General features: G+C 33.3%; 1 protein-coding gene across 8 annotated transcripts; it reads right to left on the bottom strand.

Annotated features, from left to right (window-relative positions):
- Positions 1–8,224: 8,224 nt before the first annotated feature.
- Positions 8,225–27,901, bottom strand: LOC102507520 (butyrophilin subfamily 1 member A1-like). 8 transcript variants are annotated; one of them, XR_004313517.1, is made up of 14 exons: positions 27,620–27,901; positions 26,802–26,822; positions 25,390–25,410; positions 22,530–22,640; positions 20,964–20,981; positions 18,182–18,202; positions 18,075–18,095; positions 17,861–17,881; positions 16,811–16,831; positions 16,427–16,453; positions 15,710–15,736; positions 10,620–10,681; positions 9,421–9,447; positions 9,119–9,220 (listed from the first exon to the last, which is right to left on the bottom strand). XR_004313517.1 is itself a non-coding variant. In XM_032462764.1 (13 exons), exons 1-13 carry the CDS (start codon positions 27,678–27,680, stop codon positions 8,685–8,687), a joined length of 930 nt encoding a protein of 309 aa, XP_032318655.1. In that variant the 5' UTR covers positions 27,681–27,901; the 3' UTR covers positions 8,225–8,684. The 8 variants fall into 8 exon arrangements, 6 of the variants coding, with proteins under 6 accessions (XP_032318655.1, XP_032318654.1, XP_032318656.1 ...); XR_004313516.1 differs by lacking the exon at positions 9,119–9,220 and adding an exon at positions 11,360–11,391; XM_032462764.1 differs by lacking the exon at positions 10,620–10,681 and having other exon boundaries at positions 8,225–9,220; positions 26,802–26,819.
- Between the last annotated feature and the right edge of the window lie 72 nt (positions 27,902–27,973).

A 27,973-nucleotide genomic window follows, 5' to 3' on the forward strand; every position in this document is an offset into this window, starting at 1 on the left:
AAAGATTTCAGAGTGTTTGTAACATAACATTCAAACTGTCCATGTTATAGTCCAATATTATATGATATATGAAGCATTAGGAAAATGTGACACACATTTTTATCTCGAGAGAAAAGGTAAATAATAGATGGCATTCAAGAAATGAACTAAGTGTTGGAAATATCCAACAATGACTCTAAAGCTGCTATCATAACTATGATCAATGAGATAAATGAAAACATGTTCATTTTGAATACAAAGAGAAAATCTCAGTAGAGAATAAGAAAATACAAAAAGGAATCACATGGGAATTTTTAAACTAAAAAAAGACAATATAAAAATTTATCATAAATAGGCTTATGGAAGAAAGAATTTAACAAAAGAAAGAGTTAATAAACATGAACATAATAATTATCCAAACCAAGAAGAGAGAGGTATAAGATGGGGGAAAACAACAGAGCCCAAGGGACTTGTGGGACAATAGCGAAAAGAATTACATATAGATATGTGGAATAAGAGAAAGAAAGGGGAGAGAGACTATCTCAGAAACATATTTGAAGAAGTAATGGTTCTTTTTCAAATTCTCCTCCTAAATTTAGTGTAAGACAACAATTTGAGGTTCCAGTCAGTTCAGAGAATCCCCAACAGGATAAATATGAAGAACATCATGCTTAGACACATGATATTGACACTGAAAAATCCAAAGATAAGGAGAAGAACTTCAGAATAGCCAGAAAAGTGACATATTCCATAAGGAAAACAATGATTTGACAATGCAGAATGTTATCAGAAACTCTGGAAGGCAGTGAACAATATCTCTATAAAGTTTAAAAAAAATAGTTTTCAACTCAAAATTCTATTTTAAGCAAAAATACCCTTCAAAGTTAATGACAAATAAAGATATTTTATGGTAATTAAAAGCTATAAGAGTCACCATCAGACTCACACCTTAAATGCTAGAAGAAATTCTTTAGAATAAATGAAAATAATATAAGAAAAATCAGAGCTTCAGAAAAGAATGAAGAGCACCAGAGGTAGTAAATATCTAGATATATGAAATAGTCCACTTTTCTTTTAGAGATGTACATATCTGTTTAAAAACACAGAACATTGTTATGTGTTCTTCATAAATTATGGATGGTAGAGGAGCTAAAAGGACCTATGTTGTTACAGTTTATATATTTTAAATAAAATACATATACAATAATAATGCAATGAGTTGAAGCTAAAAAGTCAAAGAATAAATTAAAATAGTCTCCTATCCTAAAAATGTTCAAGTAATCAAAAAGAAAATGAAAAGGGAGGACAGAGTACACAAATCAGAGGAGACAATTAAAAATATATGTGAAATGGTAAACGTAAATCCAACCATATCAATAATTACACCAACCTATTGCAGAATGTACCCCAGAAGCAAAGTGAATGCAAAGTTTAAGTAGAAGAAAGGAAATACTTACACTATTTTGAGTGCTTTGGTACCAGCTTGTCAATTTCCACAAAAGAACTGAAATCTACAAAATACAAGAGACAATAATTGAGAAAAAATTTTAAAGTCAAAAGTTGATTCTTTGCTAAGAGCAACAAAATTGATAAAATACTCATTTATCAGAGCAAGAATTTTGAAAGAGACAACACAAATCACTATTAGGAATAAAGGAGGAGCTGTAACTATAAATTTTGTATATATTAAAAGGATAATGAGAGAATATTTTTTATCAACTTCTAGAAACAAATTGGACAACCTTGATTAAATTTTAAAAACTCTTGAAAATACAACTTACTACAGGTGATGCAAGAGAAACATAAAATGTCATTATCCCTAAGTTATTAAAGAAATAGAATTTGTTAACAAAACCTTTCCACAGAAAAAGTTCAGAACAGTGATTTCACTGGGGAATTCTTTTGACCATTTAAAGCAGAAATAACACCAGCCTTTCACTAAATTCTTGCAGAAAATAGTGAAGGAGGGAACATTTATCAATTTGGGTCATGAGATCAGTATTAACTCCTAAAACAAAACCTGGCAAAAAGTAAGTTCCACGTCAACAACACTCATAAACAAAGACACAGAAATCCTTTACAAAGAAACTGCAACTTTGAATCCAATATATATGAGAAGATTGGGGTCAACAGAATGTATTTCAGCAATGCAAGAATGGTCAATATTCTCAAAGCAGTCAATGCAATTCATAATATTAACAAAATAAAAGGAAAAAATCACTTTAAAGGATTTTTCAAAAGCATTTGACAAAATACACCATCTGTTCATAGTTCAAAAAATTAAAAATGCTATTAAAATAGGACTAGAGGGGAATTTCCTCCATCTGATCAATGGTGTCTATGATAAACCCTAAAGCTTAAGTTGTACTTGATGGGGAAATACTGAATGTTTTCCTCCAAGGTTGAAAAACAGGAAAGGAGCCCACTCTCACCACTTCTTCTCAATAATTTACTTGAGGTACTAGCCATTGCAGTAAAAAGAAAAAAAACATAAAAATCAGTAAGGAAAAGAATAGAACTATATTTGCAGATTATGTGTAAAATATACATGTAAAAAATTCTAGGGAATCTACAAAGCAGCTACAACAACTAATAAGTATATTTAGCAGAGACACAAAATACAATGTTAATATGCAAAATTAATTTAAGTTTATGCAGTAACAATAAACCGATGATGAAAATGGAGAGAAAAATGGAAAACTCCACTTTTATTAGCAAAAATGTAAAATACTTAAGAATGTACGTAACAAAAGCATATAGTATCTCTTCCTTGAAAACTACAGATTATTAAGGAAAGCATGAAAAATTTAAAAAAGCATGAAAAGAAAGAAATAACTTTTTTATGGATTGTGAGACTTAATATGGTTAAAATGTGGTTAAAATGTCAATTCTCCTCAAATTCTTCTATAGCATCAACATATTTCTCAGCAAAGTTCCAGCTGCCTTTTTGTGGTAATTCACAGTCTGATAACAAAGGGCTTTAACTAGTCAACGCAATATTAAAAAAAAAAAAGAAAAAAGTTGGAGGGTTTATATACATATTTTTTAAATTTCAATAAAGCTATGCTATCTCCGAAGTTTGTTGTTAGCATTAGGAGAGATATATAGACTAATGTACCTGAATGATTAATACAGAAACCCATCCATATGTATACGCTTAATTGATTTGTAACAAAGATGCCAAAGCCATTCAATGGGAGAAAGAATAATCTTTCAATAAAACAACTGGACAGCCACATGGGAAAAAATAATCAGCAACCTTAACCTTAACGATATTTTTAAAAATTCAAAAAGGCTCATAGAGCTTCATAGAAATACAAAAGTTATAAATCTTCTGGAAAAACACACAGGAGAAATTTTTTGCAACTTTGGACTAAGCATGTATTTCTTAGAACACGTAAAGCTTGAATCAAAAAAAATTATGAATTGGACCTTAACAAAATTTAAAATTTTATTCTTCAGTGGGTGTAATGAAGGAAACAAAAGGGGAAAATATTTACAAAATAGCTGGCAAATATGTATGGTACAATATGGCCAGTTCTGCAGGTAAAGTATTTCCTTATGGAACGACAGCAAACTGATAAAAAATAGGCAACAAAAGCCTAACTGGTACAGTTCTTTCGCTTTTGTTTTGTTTTATTTTTAAACAAAACTTATTTGGGCATTTGTATAAGAAGAGAATTATGTTTTTAAATCTTACAGAACTCTTTCTACGTGCATTGTAATATTATCATGATTTTCATATCCTATTTTAGACATTATTATTAAATAGAAGACTTTAAGAAAAAGGTCCCATTTTCCTAATTTGTTTATGAAGGATTGAGTTTAGGAAAGAGGTACAATAAAGATATGGGTCTCAGAGTGTTCTCAGCTGAGAAAAAAAAAAAAGCCTGTTGGACAAACAATGATGGAACGAGAACAGAGATATTAAAGAAGGACATAGAGACCATGGGAGGGATATAGAACCAACAGAGACAGAGCCAGACAGGTTCCGAGGACCAGAGTGCCGAGGGGGAGCCCAGGACCCGAGGTTGGAGAGGACATGGCTCTCCTAGAGGTCTCCTAGAAAACCCTGAAGGTTTTCTAACTACGGAAAGAAAGAAAGAAAAGATCAACAATTCATGAGGGTCAAAACGCTAAATTTAGGCCTTTGTTTTTTTCTAAATTCGTCACATCTACATTGACCTTTCTCAAGCCCTTCGCACACACGCGCGCGCACCCCCACTCCCCAACTCCACTTCTAATTCCCCAGCAAACAAAATTCGTTTTTAACTCACCTGGCTGAATCTCCAACAAAGCAGTGTCAGTGTCCTCTCCTCTCCTCTTGAGGCCCCTCTGAACACTGAAGCCTAGCACCTGGAAGCTCCAGGCCACCCAGTTGTCTTCCTCCCTGTTCTGTAACCAGCGGAGGTAGGAGAGCAGCCCAAGGGCAGGAAGTACCAGAGAAGGGGACTCTGGACTGCACTTTACTCCTCTTTGTTCATATGATGGTAATAAATATGAACTGACATGAACATAAAGCTGATATGTGTGCTCCTATGAAGACACATACTCACACACACACACACACACACACACACACAAAATTTATAAACCCTCTGAGGAATGGCTGTCCTTCCTGTTTTTATTACTATTAATTTCAAGAGACTAACATAGAGATTTAAGTGAACTATTATTATACCAACTTTCTAGATTTATGCTTTTACCTTTTTCAGAGTAAGCATGGTGTGTATATACTGCCAGTATAGTTTTGTGCAATCTAGACTTACTAAGCTTACAGTTTGTGGAAAATCGACCTGGGACATTGAAGATAGCTGATTCTTAATTTTACATCTCCAGCCTTGTAAGGTGGTGGTTTTCACATCCCTTAACCTATGAGCTTAATAATTGCTATTAACTCTCTTACTACTGTTGAGATTGTTATTGCATACCAATGTAAAAACAAAGTCAAATGGGAAAAAATTAAGCCAGAAATAACACTCAAGTCCTACCATAAAAATTCCATTGAAACTGTCAGGAATTTCTACTAAGTAAAACCCTGTAATTCTAGGCTCCTCAGGTGAGAGAGTTTGGCCTTTTGCTGACGACAGGAGTGGGGGATGGTTTCTTTACTGTTCACTCACTATGGAGTCCAGAAAAAAGTTAGTAATGATAAAGGCATTTCTGGGAAATCACTCAGAAATCTTTTGCTTTGAATTGTAACCTTATTGGTAAAAACAACTGGTTCAGCTTCCCTAGTTGAGACTAGCCTGTGTCTCCCTCGGGTATGTCAGTCCTCTGTGTAACTTTCCTTCCATTTCAGTTTTTGGCACTTTTTCACTTTTTGATTTTGTGTTGTGTTGCCTCAAGTGTGAACTCCACGGCCCAATCTGTTGGTGTCACAGTGGGACCTGAGTCAGGTACACCTCTCATAAGGGCAGATGAGGAACCGCCATGGCATACACTCCTCCAAGTACATTGATTTCTTTCAAAATGTATTTTCAACAATAGGATTAAATCATATGTCAAATAAAAGGACAATCATTTATTTGTCCCTCCTAATGCTCAGAAAACAATTTCCTTGATATCCAGCTTATTGTAATTTTGTTAGTTTATACTCACTTGCACAGTGTGAAACATGGCAAAAACTTAGTAAATGCATTTAGAACAAATGAGCAGTTGAATGAATGAATTTCATATGCCTTTATATTTATTAATTTTCTTCACTCTATTGCAACCTACATTTTCAAAGTAGTTCAAATAGACTAATCCATACATCTGTTTCCAACATTTGCTGATTTTCACATCTCTATTTGCTCTCCATGAATTCTCTACTGAGTGTCATAAGAAGCCTGTCTTTCTGTCATTCCCTTTCTCTTCTTTCCCTTCTTGGCATATTGTTGATCTTTGAACATAGAACTTTAGAAAATATGAGAAAGTCATATGAATGTTTTTATTGCCCAGATAAGAATAATTGCAAAAGTAAGTAAATCAGCCGTAACTGATGACTTAGCAAGGATATCTATCGGGGCTATAAATTGGTTCACCTTTGTAATTTATTCCGTGAGACTGCAGAGCAGTTATTTTTCTTATCACTGGGAGAGTAATCTGCTGTATAAATATTTTATGTGTTTCAGTTTTGAAAACTGAAGAATGTTCTAGGGTTCATAAAAAGAAACTAAAACATTGGTACATTTCAGTGGCAAAGTCATGATAAAAATGGTGCACAAGAGTAATCAGAGGAAAAATTTGAAACCTAACAAACAAATATGCAATGCAGGTCGGAAGGAATTTCAAAAAGACTAAAGAGAAAATATCTGAAAGACCCCACAGAATATTGGAAGGTTATTTCTGCAGAGAGAAAGAAAGCATTGGCTATGGAGGTCATTATTAACTGATCGCTAGTGACTGGTTATTAGTAACAGGGTCATGAATCTCAGCTCAGTCTGGGGTTGTTTAGATACCAACCTTATGGGACATGGTAATATGTGAGTAATGTGTAAGCTCCCTTCTCAAAAAGACCAAATGGTGGCAAATCCTGAGCATAATTATAACTGAGAAGCAAAAGTGCAACTGGAACAATTTCTAAGATTACCTGCACAAACAATGCTACAATGTCTTGCCCTTTCTCATCATCTCAGGCTCTTGGAGATGTCCCTCTTTTCCAGAGTGTACTGTTCCCTCTGCTTTCAGGGTATTTCTCTCAGGGTCTTGGCCTCTGGTGGCATTAACTCTCCACCAGATGCATTAATCCTGCAGATTATTTTAGTCAACTCATACATGCAGCCTAAGTGAGCATTTTAACCACTGGTAAACTGATATTCTTCTCCCTTAAAGTGCTTTTCCATGACGCATCTTCTTATTCAGGCTTCAATCCTGGGCTCAAATATCATGGCCTCTGTTCTTTCCCAGGCATAATCACTTCCTGTAGTACCTTCTCTCCAATCACTTCCATCTCTCAAGTTCTGCTCTCCTTTCTACCTAAACATATGTTTTGGTGTTTCCCATTTAAAAACAAAACAAATTTAAGCAAAGCTATTCAAGCAAGCACAAACTAAATTCCTTCCTTCTAACCTGCATTCTGTTTTAGATCCTGTCATATCTTTCTTTCTTTTACAGTCAGTGTTTCTTTGGAAGAGTGGTCTACACTCAGCTCTTCCACTTCCCTAATATCCATGCACTCTCCAAACCCCATCAGTCTGCTGAAGTGCCTTAGCCAGGTCTCTCGTGCTCTGCTTGGACACTTGAACTAACTTGACCCTCCACAGCATTGGACATGTATGGTCACTAAGCCTGTGACACTGAAGTCTTGTTTGATTACCATGAACATGCACTCTTTTTTGTTTCTGTGGGTCGCCATAGGCCAATCACAGGGTCTTTCTCTTCATCCTAGCCCTTAACCTCTTCCCTATACTCCAACTATATATGTTAAGTGTTCATTCTGAGCTCCTGACATATATTTAACAACTTCTAGAACATCTTCTTTTGGTCATCTTGCTTGTACTTCAAATTCAGCATATACAAACATGACCATTTGCTTCTCAAATTTTGTCCTGTGGCCTGTAAGCTTATCATCAGAGAATGCCAAATCATCCACTTATATGATATTGCACATGTTCAACATTTTTCTGATCATGAATATTTAGAAAAATGAATTTTGAAAGACATAATATTTTCTTTTTCTTTTTACTTTTTAGTATTTTAATAGACTTTTAATATTTTTGGCACAATTTTATTTTATTTTATTTTATTTTATTTTTTATTGAAGTATAGCCAGTTTACAATGTTGTATCAATCCCTGGTGTACAACATAATTGTTCAGTCATACATATATGTACATATATTCATTTTCATATTCTTTTTCATTATAGGTTACTACAAGATATTGAATATAGTTCCCTGTGCTATATAGTAGAAACTTATTTGTTTATCCACTTTATCTATAGTAGTTAGTATCTGCAAATCTCAATCTCCCAATTTATCCCTTCCCACCGCATTCCCCTGGGTAACTATAAGTTTGTTTTCTATGTTTGTGAGTTTGTTTCTATTTTGTAAATGAGTTCATTTGCGTCTTTTATTATTTTTTAGATTCAACATATAAATGATACCGTATGGTATTTTTCTTTCTCTTTCTGGCTTACTTCACTTAGAATGACAATAAAATAATGCCAATTGCAGCAACATGGATGGACCTGGAGATTGTCGTTCTAAGTGCCCTCTTTTCCCCTCTGAATGTCAATAAGTTAGATGACTGAGAACAATTGAATTATTTTTTATTTGAAACTTTTAATTTTATTTTTCTCCATATCACTTTCTAAATGTAGTACAAAACCCAAAGGTACAAAAGAGTATAAAACAAAAAGTTATTCTTCCCTTATTCCTACCTTTGTCACTTTAAGTTTGTAATATTAAAGAAATTATAACACTGTATGGGTGATCACATGCACTAGTTCCTTGTGTATATTTATAATGATAATACGATTACATTAAATGAGAGTATGTCTATACATATATGTCTATGTTTATATATTTCATTAAACATACCACATGCAACACACAGTTTTTCACTCTGCACCATGCTTTGGGGGAGCTGTTTATGAAGGAGATAAAATAATAGGGAGAAGCATAAAAATGAATAAGAAAAAGTAACTTGCTTCTGGTATAGGAGAATTCATGTCATGATCCAATGCATCAATACACACTGACCCGCAGCTTAAATGGTGCTCCTAGTACAAGGGCACAGACACTGGACAGATGGTCAAATGCCCTGAATCACTGGACCAAAGTCTGAAAAATGGCCTTAAGGGCCCATCAAAGGATCCTTGAGACAAGGTGTGAATGTGGGATTTATCTGTCATGTTATAAAATGAGATACGCCCCTCCTCATATTCTAGGAAAATACATACTGTGGCAGGGTGCTCCTTTAAAGTAAGTTGTGTTTCTGGAGAGGTGAGTGCCCAGTACTCATCCTTATAAAACCTGATGGCCCAGAAACCATCCTCTGGTTTTATACAAATCCTCCCCTTCCTCGTTACATGAGGCCTACAAATTCCCAGGTCCCAGGCTCCACTGTGCCCGACTTCTACTTCCCAGTAGCATCTCCCTGAAGTGATGACTTGATGACCCAGCACACAGGGAAGGGAGTAAAATCTCTGTGGATCCTCAGGTAGATCTTGAGGCTTCTCTCCCCAGATTATACGTCTGTTCTTTTCAGACAAGATGAGGGCAGGATGAGCTGTGACTGGATCCAGAGTAACATTCACTGCAAAGAAAATAACCCTTTTAATCTCTAAAAAAGAGAGATTCTGGAAGCAAAGATACAAGCCTGAGATATCTTTGAGCTTGTGGGATGGGAATATATTCCCATGTGGAGGCTTTCATCAGCCTTCTTCCAACAAATCCTGAGACTGATCCTGGGAATAAAGAGTCGAGTCCCTCTTAGGTCATCAGGGAATGACTCACCAGCCTGGAAAAATTCCTTCCTCCAGTCTGAAAAGAAAATAAATATGCATTGTCAGACCTAGTATCTGAATTTCCTGGTGCAAGAGATAATTTCTTCTTTCCAATACTTCTTTTGCTAATGACCCAATTTTATTCTGTAACTTTTGCTTGAACTAAAGTTTCCACTGCTTTTCTTATTGAATATAATCATAATAATTAATTCTTCTAACTTATACTTTATGTAGTACAGACTTCAGATATTCCCAACACACAGTTATCTTCTTAAACAAATAGCAAAATTACATGTCTGCCTCTCACCACCTTCACCGCATTTAGGTGAGACAATGTCACTGACTTGTGGCCAGTCAAGTGTGCTTAGCAGGGAGCCATACCACTTCCAGTTTTGACAATAAAATAGTTCATGTGGATTTTTTCACCCTCATTCTCATTCTAACAGTTTCCCACCTAACACCAGAACTGCAAGACCCTAAAAACAGAGCAGACAGAAGACTAGAAAAAAACTAGTTCTCAGAGTTACTAGTTTAAAGAGAGTTGCCCAGGAGCACTACTGATGCAGGTATACTCATATTACCAGTTTGAGTGAGGTTAAACCACGGAGATATGGGAGTTGCTTTTTATAAAAATCAAAGTTGATTACACTGATCAAGGCAGAAAGTGCTATCATAAAATGAAAGTGAAATACTGCAGCCAACACTTAAAAAAGTGTGATCTGGTTTCGTGCATAGGCAATAGAGTGATAAAACAGATAAAACTAACTGCATGTGGAGACATCCATGATAGGAAGAGACAAAACAGATGCTAAAACTGTTTCCTATGACCGTTTAAAAAATATATCTTGTGCCCTAAACAGGACCTAAAGGAATGAACTTGAAAAGAGAATATTCATTGGGTGTATTATTAACATTCTATTAAAAAAAATTCATTTTTAAAATATTCACCTTTGTTTCAAGCGTAAGTGCAAATGAGTTTTAAAAATTCCTAAAATGGGTAAATTTTCAGAGTTTAAAAAGGTAACTTTTTCTAGACCAAGAGTCAGCAGATTGGCCCAGGAGCCAAATCCAGCCCACCACCCGTCATTTGTGTACATACAGTTTTATTGTAACACAACCATACTAACTCATTATGCAGTGCCTACAGCTGCTTTTGTGCTAAAAGGGCACAGCTGAGTAATTGTGACAGAGACTACATAGCCCACAAACCTTAAAATATTTACAATCTTGGCTTTTACAGAACAAGTATGGCAATCACTTTTGTAGGCCACCTGAAATAAAAGATGAAATTAAAAGTGCACTTTTAGCACAAGGGAATAGTGCAATTTCTTTAATGAACCAAATGACTTGGGAAAGTTAAGAATGAGCAAAGATCACAATGATGGACTTCTTACAATTTTACCAGGTAGCTTCAAGAGAGAAACCATGAAGAAGACACATAAGGGGAAAAAAATGAAATTGACAAATATATCTACAGTTGTACTTTGGAAATAGCTATTGACACATGAAACTAACTGGTTAGAAGGAAATTTATGAGAAGCGCACTAAATTTGGAGAAAAATGTTGTCAAAAATAAGATGAAGAGTACTTCTGGAATGGTCGAGTGAATAGCACAGCAAATCCCTTCCCCAAAAGCAACAATTAAGACTGGAAAAATTGTCCAAAATGACTTCTTTACAGCGCTGGAAATTGAGAAAGGCATGTATCAAATTGAAAAACACTCATTCATAAAAAAATATTTTAAATGATTAATAAAAGGCTGCCCATAAAAGGATGATTTCTAGTTACAAAAAAATTAAACTAGAAATAAAAATCAGAAGGAAATTTTAGATTTAAACAACATTTGGATATTAATTAATATATTTAAAAATAATCTGTGAATCAAAAAGGAAATCAAAAAAATTTTTTGAACATAGTTTGGATTGAATAAAAATGAAAATGCTACCTACCAAACTTTATTGGATGCAGCTAAAAGTAATGCCTAGAGGAAATTTAGAACTTTAAATGTCTTAAGTAGAACAAGAGTATTATCTTAAATCAATAGCCTAAGCTTCTCTCTGAAGGAACAAAAAAGAGAAGCTTAGCTTAAAGTAGTCAAAAAAAGGAAATAATAAAGACTAAGTTAGAAACCTGTGATGAAAAACAAAATTCATTAGAGAAAATCAATAACACAAATATTGCTTATTTTAAAAATCAGCAAATTTTACTAGACTGCTCAATAATAATGAGAAACCCAGTTTTCAAAATCAGATATGAAAGAGGAGACATGACTATTGAATCTACAGAATTTAGAAGGCTCAAATGAAACTTCTACTAAAATTGCATGCCAATAAATTAGACTTAGATGAAATGCACAAATTCCTCAAGGTACACAAATTACTCAAAATGACTTAAGGAATAGAAAATCTGGACAGATCCATAACAAGTAAAATAATTGAATTGTTCACTGAAAATCCCACTAAAAAGTTCCCAGGCCCAGATGATTTTATTGGTGAGTTTCATCAAACATTTAAAGAATAAAAAAATACCAATATTCAACAAAATCTTCTAGAAAACAGAGGAGGGTAGAGCACTTCCCTTCTCATTCTGAGGCTAGTATCACCCTGGTACTAAAGCCAGACAAAGACATCACAAATATCCCTCATGAATACAGATGCAAAAACTCTCAGTAAAATAATAGTAAACCTAGTATAACAACTCATACAAAAATTATTATAGATCACCACCAAGTGAGGTTCATTCCCAGAATGCAAGATCAGCTTAACATGTAAAAATCAATTAATATAATAAACAATACTAATAAAATAATGGACAAAATAGCATAATCATCTCAATAGGCACAGTTAAAGCATTTGATAAAATCCAATACCTATTCATTGTTTAAAAAACTATTAACAAATTAGGAATAGAAGGGAAGTTTTTCAACCTGATAAAGCCTATCTATGAAAAATTTACAACTGAAAAAATATGTCATGGTAAAATAATAAATGCTTTCACTCCATGATAGGAATCAAGGATGGATGCTTATGCTATTTCTATTCAACATTATAATGAAAATTCTATATAGTCCATTTTTTAAAGTCAGATTTGAAAAAAAGAAGCAAAATTCCTTTTATTCATAGTTGACTCATCTTACCCACAGAAAATCATAAAAGTATCTACAAAATCTACTGAAACTAAAAAAAGTAAATGGATTCAGCAAGTCATAGGATAAAAAAAATCAATATACAAAAATCTATTGCAGTACTATATATTAACAATGAAAAGTCTGAAATAAAATTAAGAAAACAATTCCATTCACAAGTGGATAAAAACATCAAATGCTCAGTAAGACATTTAATAAAAAAGTAACAAAACTTGTAAACAAAAAAACTACAAAACATTTGTGACACAAAGAAGATATGAGTAAAAAGAGAAACATTTCAAAGTCACGAGGAGGAAGACTCACTATTACTGAAACAGCAGTTGATCCCAAATTTATCTATGGAGTCAATAAAATTCCTATCAAAATTCCAGCAGGCTTTTATTTTTCCACAGAAATTTTCAGCCTCATCCTAAATTTCATATGAAAATGCAGAGGAACCAGAATAGCCAAATTAATCATTTAAAAGAAGTTCAAAATGAGAAGACTTGCACTTTCCAATTTCAGAAAATACTATAAAGTCACAGAGATGAAGACAGTGTGATATTAGCTTAAAGATAGACAAATTGATCAGTGGGACAGAATTTTGAACCCAGAAATCAATTTATGATCAGTTGATTTTTTTAAAAAAGTGGCAATACAATTCAATGAGGAAAAGCATACTCTTTTCAAGAGCTGGTGTTAACACAATTGACTACCTACAAATAAAAAGATGTATTTAGACCTTTCCCTCAACCCACACAAAATGATTAACTCAAAATTTGTTATAGACCTAAAGGTAACAGCTAAAACTATAAATTTTTCAGTAGAAAAAATTAGGGAAAAAATGTGATAATCTTGAGTTATGCAAGAAGTACTAATACATGACACCAAAAACTCAAAATGAGAAAAGAAAAAAAACCTGATAAATTGGACCTCATCAAAATAAAAACTTTCAAAATACACCAATAATAAAATGAAAGAAAAAATACACAGATGGGGAGAAAATGTATTTAAACCATTTATCTGATAAAAGATTTATATCCAAATATATAAAGATTTCTTACAAGTCAATAATAACATAAAGACATGCTAATTAAAAAACGGCAAAATAGTTAAACATTTCACTAAGGAACACATATAAATGGCTATAAACCATGTGACATAATATTCAACATCATTGTACATTAGGGAAATACAAATTAATACTGTGGTGAGATACATTTCACATTCAATAAGATGGCTATAATAAAAATTATGAATAACAAAGGTTGTCATATATTTCTGTTCAAAATGTAAAATGGTGCAAACTCTCTGGTAAACAGTTTGACAATTTAAATAAACATTAAACATAAATGTACTATATGATTCAGAATTTCCACTCCTAAGTATATATTCAAGAGAAATGAAACACATTTTCACACAAAGATGTGTACATAAATATTTCCAGCAGAATTGTTCATAAAACTTCAGAAGTAAAAGTGTTCTAATGCCTATTAACTGGGGAATGAAAAAGCACAATGTGTCGTATCCATACAATGGGATACTACCTGACAATAAAAAGGAACCAGCTACTGAAACATGCTAAAATGTGATTCTCAAAAACGTTATGCTAAGTGAAAAAAACCAGACACAAAAGACCATATATTATATGATTTCAATTGTATATGTCCAGGAAAGGCAAATCTATACCAACAGAAAGTGAATTAGCAGTTGCCTGGGACTGGGAACCAGGACTGGCTGAAAACAGAAACTTGAGATCTCTTTGAGGTGATGGAAATCTTCTAAAAATGGATTTGGTGATGGCTGTACAACTATGTAAATATTTTAAAAATCACTAATTTTTTTAAAATGAGTGAACACTTAAAATGAACCAATGTATAGTATGTAAACAACACTTCAATAAAGCCTTTTCAAAAAACAAGGTCAAACTAGCAAATTCTTCAAGCATGAAAGCTACGCACATATTTTGTAACACTGAATTTGCACAAGACAGAGAAGTGTGCTATGATACAATGCATTTGAAGGGGGCGTGAGTGAAAAGTCACTAAAGACAATGAGAAGCAAGATACACCTTAACAACAAAATAAGGGTCCATATAATCAGGAAAATTCTTCCACCCTCAGAAAAGAGGGTCTTCACGATGTCTGCCTGATTGGGGGGGGGGGGGGGGTCCTTAGTGCTGTTGTTACATGATGCCTCTTCTGTTTTCTCCTTTCTTATTCCAAATAGAAAAATTTATTCCACATTTTACTGCAGTTCATCTGATAATGAAGAGTGCTGATAACTCCTCTCCTTAAGTACACAGATTACAAGCTCTGAAAAGTCACATCTGCCTAAAGAAGAGGGCTGGACATCTAGAGATCCTGGCCTTTGAGTAAACTGCAGTAACCGGATGGACCCTTGGCTAGGCTTTTTGAGGATGGATTGCATGAGTTATATACATGGGAAGGAGCTTTAAACTGATCTTTGGTTACCTCTAACAATATTTATTACTTTTTTTTTTAATTTCTAGACAAAAAAGCTAAACATTTCCCAGCTCCCATTGTGTCTTGGTGAAACCACATGAATGAGAACTGGCCTATGTAGGCAGAAGTGGTAAGCACCAAGCAGCCTCTGCCATAAAACATTTTTCTTTCGTGATCTTCATATTTTTTTCTTCGCCCCAAATTTTGGCTTGAATTAAAGGACATCTAGCATATTGAGAAGCTACACAAGGGGAAGAGTCCAGATCAAAATAAGTGCTTGGAGGACATCCACCAAGTGGAGCTTCTTGGCAAGGAATCTTTGTGTGTGCATAAGAGGTACATGCTAGTTTGCTCAACCACTAGGATTTGATGTTTGTTTGAAAAAGTAGCTAGAATTAATCAACATTTATATATAAAACCTCTTAGGAATTGTGAAAAAGGAAAAAAAGTAAATTTCTTAGACTAAAATCAATACTGCTTTCATTTCTTAATATCTGCTTTAATTGACTAGTGTCTTGTGAGATGCAGGTGAGAAAAAGATGAAAAGAAAAATACTTTAAAAGTTCTCATTCTTGCTATGTTTTCTATGGACCAGAACTTATGTTCTATATATTTTTCTGTCATGTGGTAGTTAGTAGCATGATGTTTTACAGAATTTAGGGGCTTAATAATATATCTTAGAATCATCTTCTTCAGGGCAATGTACTCACCAGGGTACAATGATGTCTTCTGCCAGCCTGCAAGTAAACAAAATGAGAAAATATGATTACCTTTTCCTGGTCCTTCTCATATCTTTTCCTCTCTCTTCACCATCATTCCCTAAGTATTCAGTTACTTATTTACCTCTCCATCCCTTTCCTTCCTCACAATAGTGTCACCATACCTTTAACTTGAAAATGGCTGGTTTGTGTATGTGTGTGGAAAAAATTAAGTCAGAAGAAAAATCAAACAAAAAGCAAGAGAAAGAGGAAAAGAAAATAAGGGAATGATGGAAAGAAAGGTAGATAGTTTGAGAAATGAAGACAGAAAGAATGGATAATGGACAAAACGGAAGGAAGGAAGGGAAGAAGGAGGAGAGAAGAAAAGTAAGGAATTAGGAAGAACAGAGGTGAAGGAATACAGAACTGAAGAGGGAGACAGAGTGAAACAGGAAAGAAAAGAGTGGTAAGGGAAGTGAAGAGAAAGGAAGGAAAACTTGGGAAATATCCATTAAAGCTACATTTTTTCATGTCCATCTTGATTAAAGGACATTCTGAATTAGGAAAGAAAATGAATTGACTGACTTTGTTACAGATTCCCTTCCACTTCTGGGTCTACACAGTGAGCACATGCAGTGGCATATTATGCCTGACTCTTTCTGCAAAGGAGGTTTGGAGAAGGGTTAAGTGTCTTATTATTTGTGGAATTTGATCCCATGAGTTACTTACTGTTCCTAAATTGAGCTTTCCTCTCACCTGAAAGGAGATGCACACATAAGACTGGGACTCTCAAAGAGATGAAGATGCAGAAAAAAAAAACATGCATTCTTCTGAGGAGTTTATTAGAATCATTACTGTCACATTCATCAAGCCATTGCTCCTTTCTGAAATTGTTTTTCATGGATAAAATTAAGTTGAATCACATGATTTTAAGCACTTAAGCAAGGTAAGCAGGTAAATTATTCCTAACATGATAGCTGCAATATAAAAAGCCAACAGGGAAATGCAGAAGATACCTAAAATAAGGAGCTAAGGGGAAAGAATGAAGTGAGGCAAGGGATCACCAGAGTCTGACATAATCTTGTAAGTATTTAACTATTAGAACACATTTACCAATTTCCTTCCGCAAGTTTCCTGAAAAACAAAAGTGAAAAGCCCATTTTAATGTTACAGAGAAAGAAAAATTAAAGTTGTTTGGAAAGATTACACACAATGACATATATTAGCTTATTAAGGTTTTAAAAAACCCTCCATTCTCTCTTTTATAACACGTTTCAAAAAAAAAGAAAAGAAGAAAACATATTACATGTTAATATAGATAATAGATAATATAGACAATTTTACAGTTAAAATTCAAGAGGGAACTTATCAAATCCCCCCATGAAGTATTCTTTTTAAACTAATTTAGAATGCTGATGTTCGTGATTATCATCACCTGCAGTGTTGTCATGCTATACATCATCTGTGCGATAGAAGTTACAATTTATTCAGCATTTCCAATGACTTAAATATATGCTAAGGGCTTTAAGTAATTAATCAATACTCACAAAGTAACTGTGATGTAATGCTGTTCTGTTCACAAAAGATCTGAGAATCAAAGGGGTTAAGTTTCTGTTGGTAAATGGACAGACCAATGATTTGAACCCAGGTCTGCTAACCTGCAAAATGAAGACTTCTTATCACTATGCTGTAAATCTCCACCCCTAGTCCAGCCAGTTGAGGCTTCAGTCACAAGGTGGAGAACAGTGGCGTTCTCTACAAGGAACAACCTACCGTATTTTTTAAAAAGTATCTTGCATAGAAGAGCTTTAAAGTTTTACTTAGAATCAGATTGTGGGCGTAGTAAGTACCATGAGAGTTCTTTCAAATATGTTCTCATATTAGAATTTCACTCATCTCAGAGCCATGAGAAGGAGTTACTGTTAGCATCATGGAGACAACCAAAAAATAATACAGTAGAGAAAGAAGGGTGAGTGGGAAAAGTGAGTTAACCAATGGGAGAATTAAGAGAGAAACAAGTAACAGAAGTTGTAAGATAGTAAGAATGAATAAAAATCACAAAAGTGAAAATTATATAGAGGAAGTAGGAGAAATGGAAAAGGGAAGAAGCAAGAAAAATCACTATAGAAAGATAACATCTTATAAATTGTCGTTAAAGTTTACCATTTTCTTTCTTAAGTTGATCTGAAAAAATAAAAAGAGTAATATAAGAATTCTTATGAAACAGCCAATAGGAAGATCGTATTTTGTAAAGAGTCATTAAAGTTTACCATTTTCTTTCCTAAGTTGATCTGAAAAAATAAAAAGAGTAATATAAGAATTCTTATGAAACAGCCAATAGGAAGATCATATTTTGTAAAGAGTCATTAAAGTTTACCATTTTCTTTCCTAAGTTGATCTGAAAAAATAAGAAGAGTAATATAAGAATTCTTATGAAACAGCCAATAGGAAGATCATATTTTGTAAAGAGTCATTAAAGTTTACCATTTTCTTTCCTAAGTTGATCTGAAAAATAAAAGGAGTAATATAAAAATCACTATGAAACAGAAACAAAAGAAACACAAAAATCTTCCCTAAATCTCTCTACCTATTCCAAATATAATAGGTTAGCCATTTCAAAGGGGAAAATTATATTTATTTTCTAAGTATTTCACTGTGAAATATACAAGAGTCAACGTTGCTTTATGCCAAAAGGTAAAGTAGATTAAAAATTTTTAATTTATCATTATTGAACTTAAAAATCCCACAGTGATTTTAGACATAATAACATCGTTGTTATCATCATCATCACCATCGTCACTGCCGTGACCACAATTACTATTGACATTCCTTGATTGCTTTCGCTGTACGAGACTCTGTGAAACATGTTTTAGAAGTACCATTACATTTTGTCATCAGAAGTGCTCTGGATAAGTATTACACTTATGCAGAAGGGTAAACTGAGGTTAGAGCAAGGACATGTTACTTGCTGAGTTCCCCACAGTTACTTATTTCAGAGTCAGAACTTCATCCAAAGTCTGTCTGATATGAAAATTAATGATTTTATCTAATGCAATAATCCGTTCTGTTTTCTGTATTATCTCTGGGCACTTCAGCATCATTTTAAAGAATAGCTTTTCATCTTCTGTGTTAAACAGCATGTCAAATGATCGATGAGGCTTAGTAATGAATTAATATTTAAAAGTAAACTGGACATCCTCTGTCCCTGGAAACAGCGTGATGAAAAGGTGAGATCCTAAATGGTAAGAGGCAGAGCTAGCCATTATTTTGGAGATCATCTAAGTAACAGATAGTGAAGAGTTGTTTTTTTTTCTTTAGAGCAATTCAATTTTTATAAAGGTGAAGTGTTAGTTGTCTTTTGTTTGTGTGATGTGCAAGTTCCTAGATTATTAAGAGTATATGGCAGTAAAATTCATATAACTTGCTTTCCTTTACACACTATTTTCAACTCCACAACACACTCTCATTCTTCATTGCCTTTGGCATGGATATGTCTGGAGCTTATAAAGGTTTATATGGGTTAGAAGTAGACTTCCTCTTCTGTTTCATGATCCTAGTTGCTGTGCTATGTACTAAAGTCCCTATTCTGTTTTATACGACATTTAAAACTATTTTTTCTGCGTATGGCCCCTCTCTCATTGTCTTTGTTATTGTTTGTTTTGACCTTTATTAAAATATAATTCTCCCATTACCAGGTATCCTAGGTAGAGAAGTTTTAAGCATATAATTGTTTGTTATTTTTAACCAACCTACTCCAATGATTCATCAATATTACAGTTTATTTTCTTTCAATTTAACTTGATATGTGAAAAAAGAGGAAAAAAACAGGTCACACATTTACCTGTGTATTTTATTATTAGGGAAAGATATTTTCAGTGAAAGGAAAAAGCATTAGGGTAAAGCAGCACCCCGAGATACTATGTAGTACTGTATAACACTGTGTAATGCACAGCAAGACTGTGTAAAGAGTTTGACAGACCCTGAAGAAGTTAAACATAGTATATCATATTTTTTATTCTTATTTCAACCACATTATTTGAAAATCTAATTAGTGATTTAACATCTTGGCTCCTTTATTCTACTACGACACTTATATTGCTACAAATATTAATTCATATATGTAAGCCTCTCTTATTCGTTTTTATGTTCTATTGCATTCATAATATGTGCTCAAAATGAGTCAGACCTAAATGCAAAAGCTTAAAACTGTAAAACTCTTAAAAGAAAACATAATGGTACATTTTTATGTCCTTGCATTTGAAATGGATTCTTAGAAATGACACCAATGCACAAGCAACAAAGGAAAAAAAAACAACAGATAATTTAAACTTAATAAAAATCGAAAACTTCTGTGCATCAAAAGATCAGAAAGTGAAGAGACAAGATACAGAAAGGGACAAAATATTTGCAAATTATGAATTTAAGGGCTTAGTATCAAGAGTACATATAGAAAAAAAAACTCTGATTGCTCAATAACAAAAAGAACCCAGTTTCAAAATGAGCAAAGGACTTGGACAGACATTTCTCCAAGGAAGATGTACAAATGGTCAACTAGCATACGAAAAAATGCCCAACTTCTTTTGTCATTAGGGAGATAAAAATCAAAACCACAATGAGATACCACTTTACAGGCCATAGTATGGCTATAATTTTAAAAAATGAAAAGTAACAAGTGTTGTTGAGATTGCAGAGAAACTGGAATTCTAATACATTGCTAGTTGTAATGTAAAATGGTGCCATCTCTATGGGAAACAGTTTTGCAGATGCTCAAAAAGTTAAACGAAGTTTATCGTATGATGCAGCAATTGCTAGGTATAAAGCCCCCAAGTTGAAAACAGGCATTAAAACAAATACATATATAGAAATATGCAAAGTAACACCATTCACAATGATCATAATGTATGCAAAGCCCAAATGCTCACCAACAGTTTGTGGATAAACAAAATGTGGTATACCCATACAATGAAGTATGACTCATCATTACTCAGGAACGAAGTAATGATCCATGCTACAACATGAGTGAACCTCAAAAACTTTATGCAAGTGAAAGAAGGAGGCAGACATAAAGGTGGCATATTGTATAATCCCATGCATATGAGATCCTACCAGAATAGGTAAATTCACAGAGGCAGACAGCAGACTGATATACTAAGGGAAAGTTCTATTCTACCTAATGTGAAGATATTGGAATCCTTTCCTTGTTATTGTCTAAAACTGGCTTTGCTGCAATGATATCTTTGTAAGTGAATCAAAATTTGAAACTCACCATTTCCTTTTATTTTCTCTGCAAAACAAATAAGATAAATATTGATTAAAATATTTAAAGTAATTCACAAATAAAATTACAGAGCGTCAAGTGTTAATCCTTTTACAGGCAAAATTCTATTCTACATAATGCCAAGTTACCAAGAACATTGCTTTTATATAATCTAGGTCTGATTTTTCTTCAATTACTTATTTTCCTTTTGGGTGGAGATAAACTCTCCTTTTACTTCCTTTCTCTGAATAATCAGACTAGACATATTCATTTGTTTCCAATAAACTGATATAACTCACAAATGAATTGAGGTTCAAATTGATTAGGTTAAATTAATTAGATTAATTAAATCCTTTGTATATGGATGAAGATAAAACACCTTTCTCTTTCTTCATGTTTTCTAAAAAAAAAAAAAAGAAGAAATTTTTTACTTTCAGAATTGATAAACTCTTCATCTTATCTCTACCCACGATGGTCCTCCCTTTCTCTCTCTTACTCCCTCTCGTGCCATTTCCCTTAACCTTGCAGAACTTCCTTTAGAATTTCTCATCAAACATTCTGATAACAAACTCCTTGACATTGCTTTCTTCCACGCATGATTGTCTTCATTTTGTTCTTTATTGAAGTCTTTTTCACTGAATATCTAGAATTCTGGGTTGACAGTCTTCTCACTCAGCATTTTAATGGTGTTGCTTCACTGTATTCTTGCTCCTGTGATTTCTGAATGTGAAACCACCTAATCTTGAATAATTTCTCCTCTGTTGTTTTCCTTTAGATACTTTCAGGAATTACTTATTTATCTTCGGTTTCCAAGAAATATGACTGTGATATATCTAGGCATGTAGTTATTCTTGGAGTTTATTCTGCTTGTATATTGCCGAGCACTTTGCAACCTTTAATTTAAATCTTCACCAAGTTTGAGAAATTTTTGACATTCTTCTTCAAATATATCTTATACCTCAATCTTGCTCTTTCCTCTGGGAATCTCGTGATTTTTGTGTTAGAAGTTTTGATATTATCTTAGTTTCTCCACAGCTCTGTTCATTGTTTAAATTTATTTTCTTTTCTATTCTTTAGATTTTAAAAACTCTATAGATTTGTCCTCCAGTTTCTAGTCTTTTTTACTTTGTCATTTACCATCTGTTATATTTAAATTTCAGATATTATATTTTTCAGTTCTAAAATTTTGATTTGGCTATTTTTTCTAGTTTCTGTTACCCTAAGAAATTTCAACTGTTTATTTATTCATTCATTCATTCTGTTAATTTTAAAGAAGTGTTTTCAGAAACTTTGCAATTTGTGGGAATGATACACGTGATGAATTGCAGTTTGTCAAAATTTTCCTAATCCATATTGTCTAGAACTAAATAAATGAGTTCCTATCAAAAGTGAAAAGTAAACAATAGAGTGAGACTGTCACATCTCTTGCCTCCAATTCTGCTTTTATAATGTGAAGGTCAGATCCTGCTCATCTTTGTTACCATCACTATTCAAGAAACATGTCAAAATGTGTGAGTGGTAGACAGTTCTCTTAAGATATCATGATTTCAATTATTTAAATATTTGGTAACTTACCATTTTCGTGGTATTCCTTCCAGAATACATAAGTAATAAAGAACGCCCCTAAGAGGTAGAGAAGGCAAGGTCCAAGGAAGGTGTCTACATCATCTGTTTTGAGGTGATATCCTGAAAAATGCATGCCAGGGAGTTTTCTTATTAACGTCCATATCAATCCTATTGCTGTTTCTACAACAGAAGTTTTATTCCATACTTTGAGTAACCTGCAGGTCTATGACTAGGTTTCAGTCTTCATAAATAGACTTGAGGGATCTCGTTACTTCTAAGTATCACAGGGGTGGATTGTAGCAGCCACTCAGAAGACAATGTGGAGCTGAATATCTCAGGACAGGCCAAGGGTTAGGGAGATGCTTCTCCTGTGTGTTGTGAAGGATTGTTGAGTGTGGACACCTCACAACAGTAAATGAGGGAATTGCTTCCAAATTCCAGAGATGCCCTCACCACTTTGCTATGTCCTATGAAACAAAACATGTTGTAAGGCAGGTTGGCTGACCATGGCCCACAGGCCAAATCAAGTCTGACATATATTTTTGGAAGGCTTGTGATTTTGAATGGATTTCACATTTTTGGATCATTGAAAAAATGAAAAGAATAGTATTTGTGACACAAAAATAGGTTCAAACTTTGCTGTCCTTTGAATTCAGCTATGCTTATTCATGTACATGTGGTCTATGGCTGTTTTTTCACTACAATAACAGAGATGAGTAGTTGCATCAAGATTGTTTGTAGCACAGTGACACAGTTGTAATTCAGTATCATTGTGAGTGGCTGGACTATCACAGCACGGCAACACTTTATTTTATATCTTTGTTTTATTACTAGGGAATGCCAATCATGTCAAAACAAGTAAAGGGGGAAAAAAAGTAGACTTTGAATAAAATATTTTAAGGTATATTGAAGTGTGGATTATTTTATTATTGAATTATATTTATTTATTATGCAGTGATACTGTAGCTGTGCTAAAAGATAACAATAGATGTTGGCATTATCAGCCTAGCACTCATCACAATACTTTCAGATTACAGTAAGGCAACTATAAGAAAAATTACAGAATTTAAAATTAATTCCCAAAGGAAACCTGTTCTTTGTGGTCAAAAGGCCAAGAAAGGGGAGCCTCACAAAACAAAAACTTTTAGACAATAACCCCCCCTACTGCAACCCAGCACCACAGAGGAAACTGGGTCCCCACTCCCACTATTCAGCAAAGACTGAGGAGCCTACACATTCACCTTCACTTAACTAACAATGTACCCTTTCCCCTTCTGGTTGGTGTCAATGAAGGCAAAGTGGAGAGCTGGAACTTTCACTCCTGCTCACTAAAAGAATAAAATTAGAATATTTTCTCACACCATATAAAAAAATAAACTTAAACTGGATTAAAGACCTAAAAATAAGACCAGAAACCATAAAACTGCTAGAAGAAAACACAGGCAGAACCCTCTTTGATATAAATCATAGCAATATTTTTTCTGGATCTGTCTCCCAAAGCAAAGGAAATAAAAGCAAAAATAAACAAATGGGACCTAATTAGACTTAAAAGCTTTTGCACAGCAAAGTAAATCATTGACAAAATGAAAAGACAACCTACTGAATGGGAGAAAATATTTACTAATGATATGACTGATAAGGTGTTAATATCCAAAATACATAAACAACTCAACATCAAAAAACAAACACAAACCAACATCAAAAAAAACCCAACCTGATTAAAAATGCGCAGAGGACTTAAGTAGGCACTTTTTTCAAAGAAGACATACAGATGGCCAGCAGGCACGTGAAAAGATGCTAACATCACTAATCATGAGGAAAATGCAAATCAAAACCACAAAACCTCACACCTGTTAGAATGGCTATCATCAAAAAGACAACAAATAATAAATTTTGGCGATGATGTGGAGAAAAGGAAAATACAATACACTGCTGGTGAAAATGTAAATTGGTACAGCTACTATGGAAAGCATTATGGAGGGTCCTCAAAAACTTAGAAATAGAATCACCATATGATCCAGCAATTTTACTCCTGGGTGTGTATCCAAATAAAATGAAAACACTAATGTTATACGCCTTCTCCAGTGTTCACAGCATCATTATTTACAATAACCAAGATATGGAAGCAACCTAAGTGTCCATCAACAAATGAATGAATAAAGAAGATGCATATATATAAACATATAGAGATGTATGTATATAAGTATATATACACATACATACATGTGTATGGAATATTCTCAGCCATAAAAAAGAATGAAATTTTTCCATTTGCAACAACATGGTATTCTGCTTAGTGAAATAAGTTACAGAAATAAAAATACTGTATATTTTCCCTTTTATGTAGAATCTAAAAAACAAAACAAATATAACAAAAGAGAAACAGACACAGATGCAGAGAATAAACTAGCGGTTATAAGTGGGAAGAAAGCTGGGGGAAGAGGGTAGATAGGGGAAGGGGATTAAGAGGTACAAACTACCAGGTATAAAATAGATAAGATACAAGAATGTAATGCACAGCTCAGGGAATATAGCCAATATTATATAATAATTTAAATGGAGTAAAATCTATAAAAATGTCAAATCAATATGTTCTATATTTGAAACTACTATATTATAAATCAATTCAAAATATATACCTCAGTTAAACCTCAATTAAAGACATATAGTAAAAAAGTAAAAATATACCTCAGTTAAAAATATATAGTAAAAAATAATACACTTAAATATTTCAATTGTGCGTGTTTCACTTAATTATTTAAAACATCTAACTGAAAACTAATAGAGCTTAAGCGATGAGTTACCTCAAGATTTAAATTTGACTAAGAATCCAACAGAATTTTGTATAAAGAGTAATAAAAGGACTCACCTGTCTTTTCCAATTGATTTCCTAGAAATCAAAATGAGTACAATCATTACTTTAAAATAATATATAAAAGATGAAATCTGAAATTTTATTTGATGAGGTACATGCATCACTATATGCAGAGACAGAATCACATCCAAGAGAATCAAATTTTATGACAAAAAGCAGGAATCTGAGAAATGAACAATAAACAGGAAACATCTTTTTTAATCTTTGAGTCTGACCTTTACTTTGAAAGCCTACATGAAAAAAACTCATTCATTCATTTTTTAATACAATTTTTAAAGGGGGGAGGGGAAAAATAGGGGGAGGGAGTAGGAGGTACAAATTACTGGGTGTAAGACAGGCTACAAGGATGTATTATACAGTGTGGGGAATACAGCCAATAGTTTATAATAACTAACTGTAAATGGAGCGTAACCTTTAAAAGTTTTATGAAAAAATCATTCATTCCAAATGTAAATTTTACATATTAAAATTTTTTTCAGAAAGTGCATTTGAAGGTAATAATATGGTCTTACATGTCATTCAGATTATTTATTTGGTGTTTTCTTAAATAATTATTTAAATAATTGAGATAAATTCCAAAATTTGCAAGAGTTTAAGTAACTGAGATAAACCCATCTTTACTTAATTGAACTGGCTATAATATGACTCAATTATATTCTCACTTCTTTTTGTTTATATTATCATCTTCTTGCTAGGGACCTGCAATTCTCTACTTATCTCTCAAATGCCTGAGAGAATTGGACTTATTTACATAATTACTATTGGTACTGTTCAAGAAGGAAGTTTTGGTCCATTTCTAGGTAAATGGTCATATCTATTGGTACCTTTGTTCTTGCATCCAATCTTCTTCCTCAGAAAGTGACCAGATCACCTGCCTTTGTCTTATCTATCATGTACAATTACACTTTTTCTCCTAGTATTACACTGTAAATTCATTGGCAATGATCAACAGCAATGACTTATTACTAAATCAGCTGCTCATTTTTCAATAAATGTTCTTCAATTTTCTACAGCATGGATAATATGTACCACTTCATTCATTTTGAATATAAATTAATTTTTATTTCTATAACAACATTGTTTCCTACAGCCACTTCTGTCCATATGACTCAATCTCTGTCACTTTTTTATCCTCATATTTTTCCACTACTGAATATTGCTTTGAAATTAATCTGTTATCTATATGACATATATATATATAATCATAATAAGTAAGGCAATGAGAAAAATTGTGTTAAATTTTAAAAATTATATATAATTATCACTGATGGAGAAAACATAACAAATTACACTATTTCCTGTTATATTTGCATAATTTTAGATTCTAAAAAGATTAGTCAATAATAGCAAAAATATTTCTGCATAATATATGGTCTTGTACATAAGAAAACACAGAGGAAACTTACCTGCACACTTCAACAATTCTACTGAAAATATAACAACAACAAAAAGATGTTCATTAAATATTGCAACTCAATTAAATGCTTAAAGTTAACATCAAAGTAGTCCAATGCCATATTCTTGCATGAAATGTTTTTAGAACATAATATAAATCTTTACGTTAGGATAATTTGAATGATACCCCACTGATGGCCAGAAATAACTTTTTTCTAATCTCTGTCTGTTTATGAGTTGTCCTTGATTGTTCATTTTTCCAATCAGAGAAGGTTAATTACTTACCCACAGTCTCATTATATATCAATTTTTTTCAGGACTTACTGTGAATTAGAATATTGACCACTATAGGTTGAATCTCTACTCCTAAAATGCAACTACTGCACATTAAAATGTATTCATCACGAATATTAAAAGCATCTTGGAATTCTGCAACAACATGTTCCTTAAAAGAAGCCTTTATTTCATTATTACACAGAGTGGCCAGTATGAGAATGTTGGTTTTCAGTCCTATGAGGTAATTTTTCATGACTTTAGAATTCATATATCACACTTATTAATTGCTAATTTCTAGTTATATATTTGAAATAAATGACGTTCTAGTGACATATAGAAAAGGGTACATGGAAGTCAGGTTGAACAGATCTGAGAAAGTAAAAGATCCAAGTCTTATGCCTTGTACCCTGAGGTCTGCTCTATGTTTGTGACTCAAGTACTTTTCTTAGAAGCGTTAGACATATAAGCACTCTCTCTCTTTCCTTTTCTCTTTCTCTTTCACACACACACACACACACACACACACACAGTAGTATCAAAAAATAAAACTCACCTTCATAATTCTCATTCTTCATATATAATTTTATATGGTGATCTATTGGGTAAATCACCATTTTAGGAAGCAAATAGTTTTACGTCTGTTACTCGTGGCCCAAAGAAAATTCCCAACTTGTTTCTGAGTTGTGTTGGCAGGATTTTGAAATGTCTTTGTGTTCCCTCTACAAACACAGGGGGAAGATATTACACCAGCCAGGGCAATATCCCTGAATCACAGAGAAGTTTCAGCCACGTGAATCAGGTTTTTTGCTCCTGAGCTCTGTAGCAAGGCGGAGTACGGAATTAATAAGAAACAGGGCAGGAGACTCTGGACTCTAGTCCTTTGGGATTAAAACAATACTTTAGTTGC

This window comes from Camelus ferus, chromosome 20 (genome assembly GCF_009834535.1).
Source record: "Camelus ferus isolate YT-003-E chromosome 20, BCGSAC_Cfer_1.0, whole genome shotgun sequence".
NCBI classification, from domain to species: domain Eukaryota; kingdom Metazoa; phylum Chordata; class Mammalia; order Artiodactyla; family Camelidae; genus Camelus; species Camelus ferus.

Coding starts and splice junctions, on each gene's coding strand:
- LOC102507520 (XM_032462763.1), bottom strand. CDS start 27,680: ATGGTGATTTACCCAATAGATCACCATATAAAATTATATATGAAGAAT. Junction 18,096..18,181: donor TCAACTTAGGAAAGAAAATG/GTAAACTTTAAT, acceptor TTATTTTTTCAG/ATCAACTTAGGAAAGAAAAT. Junction 9,448..15,709: donor GAAGACATCATTGTACCCTG/GTGAGTACATTG, acceptor TTTTCTTTTCAG/ACTGGAGGAAGGAATTTTTC.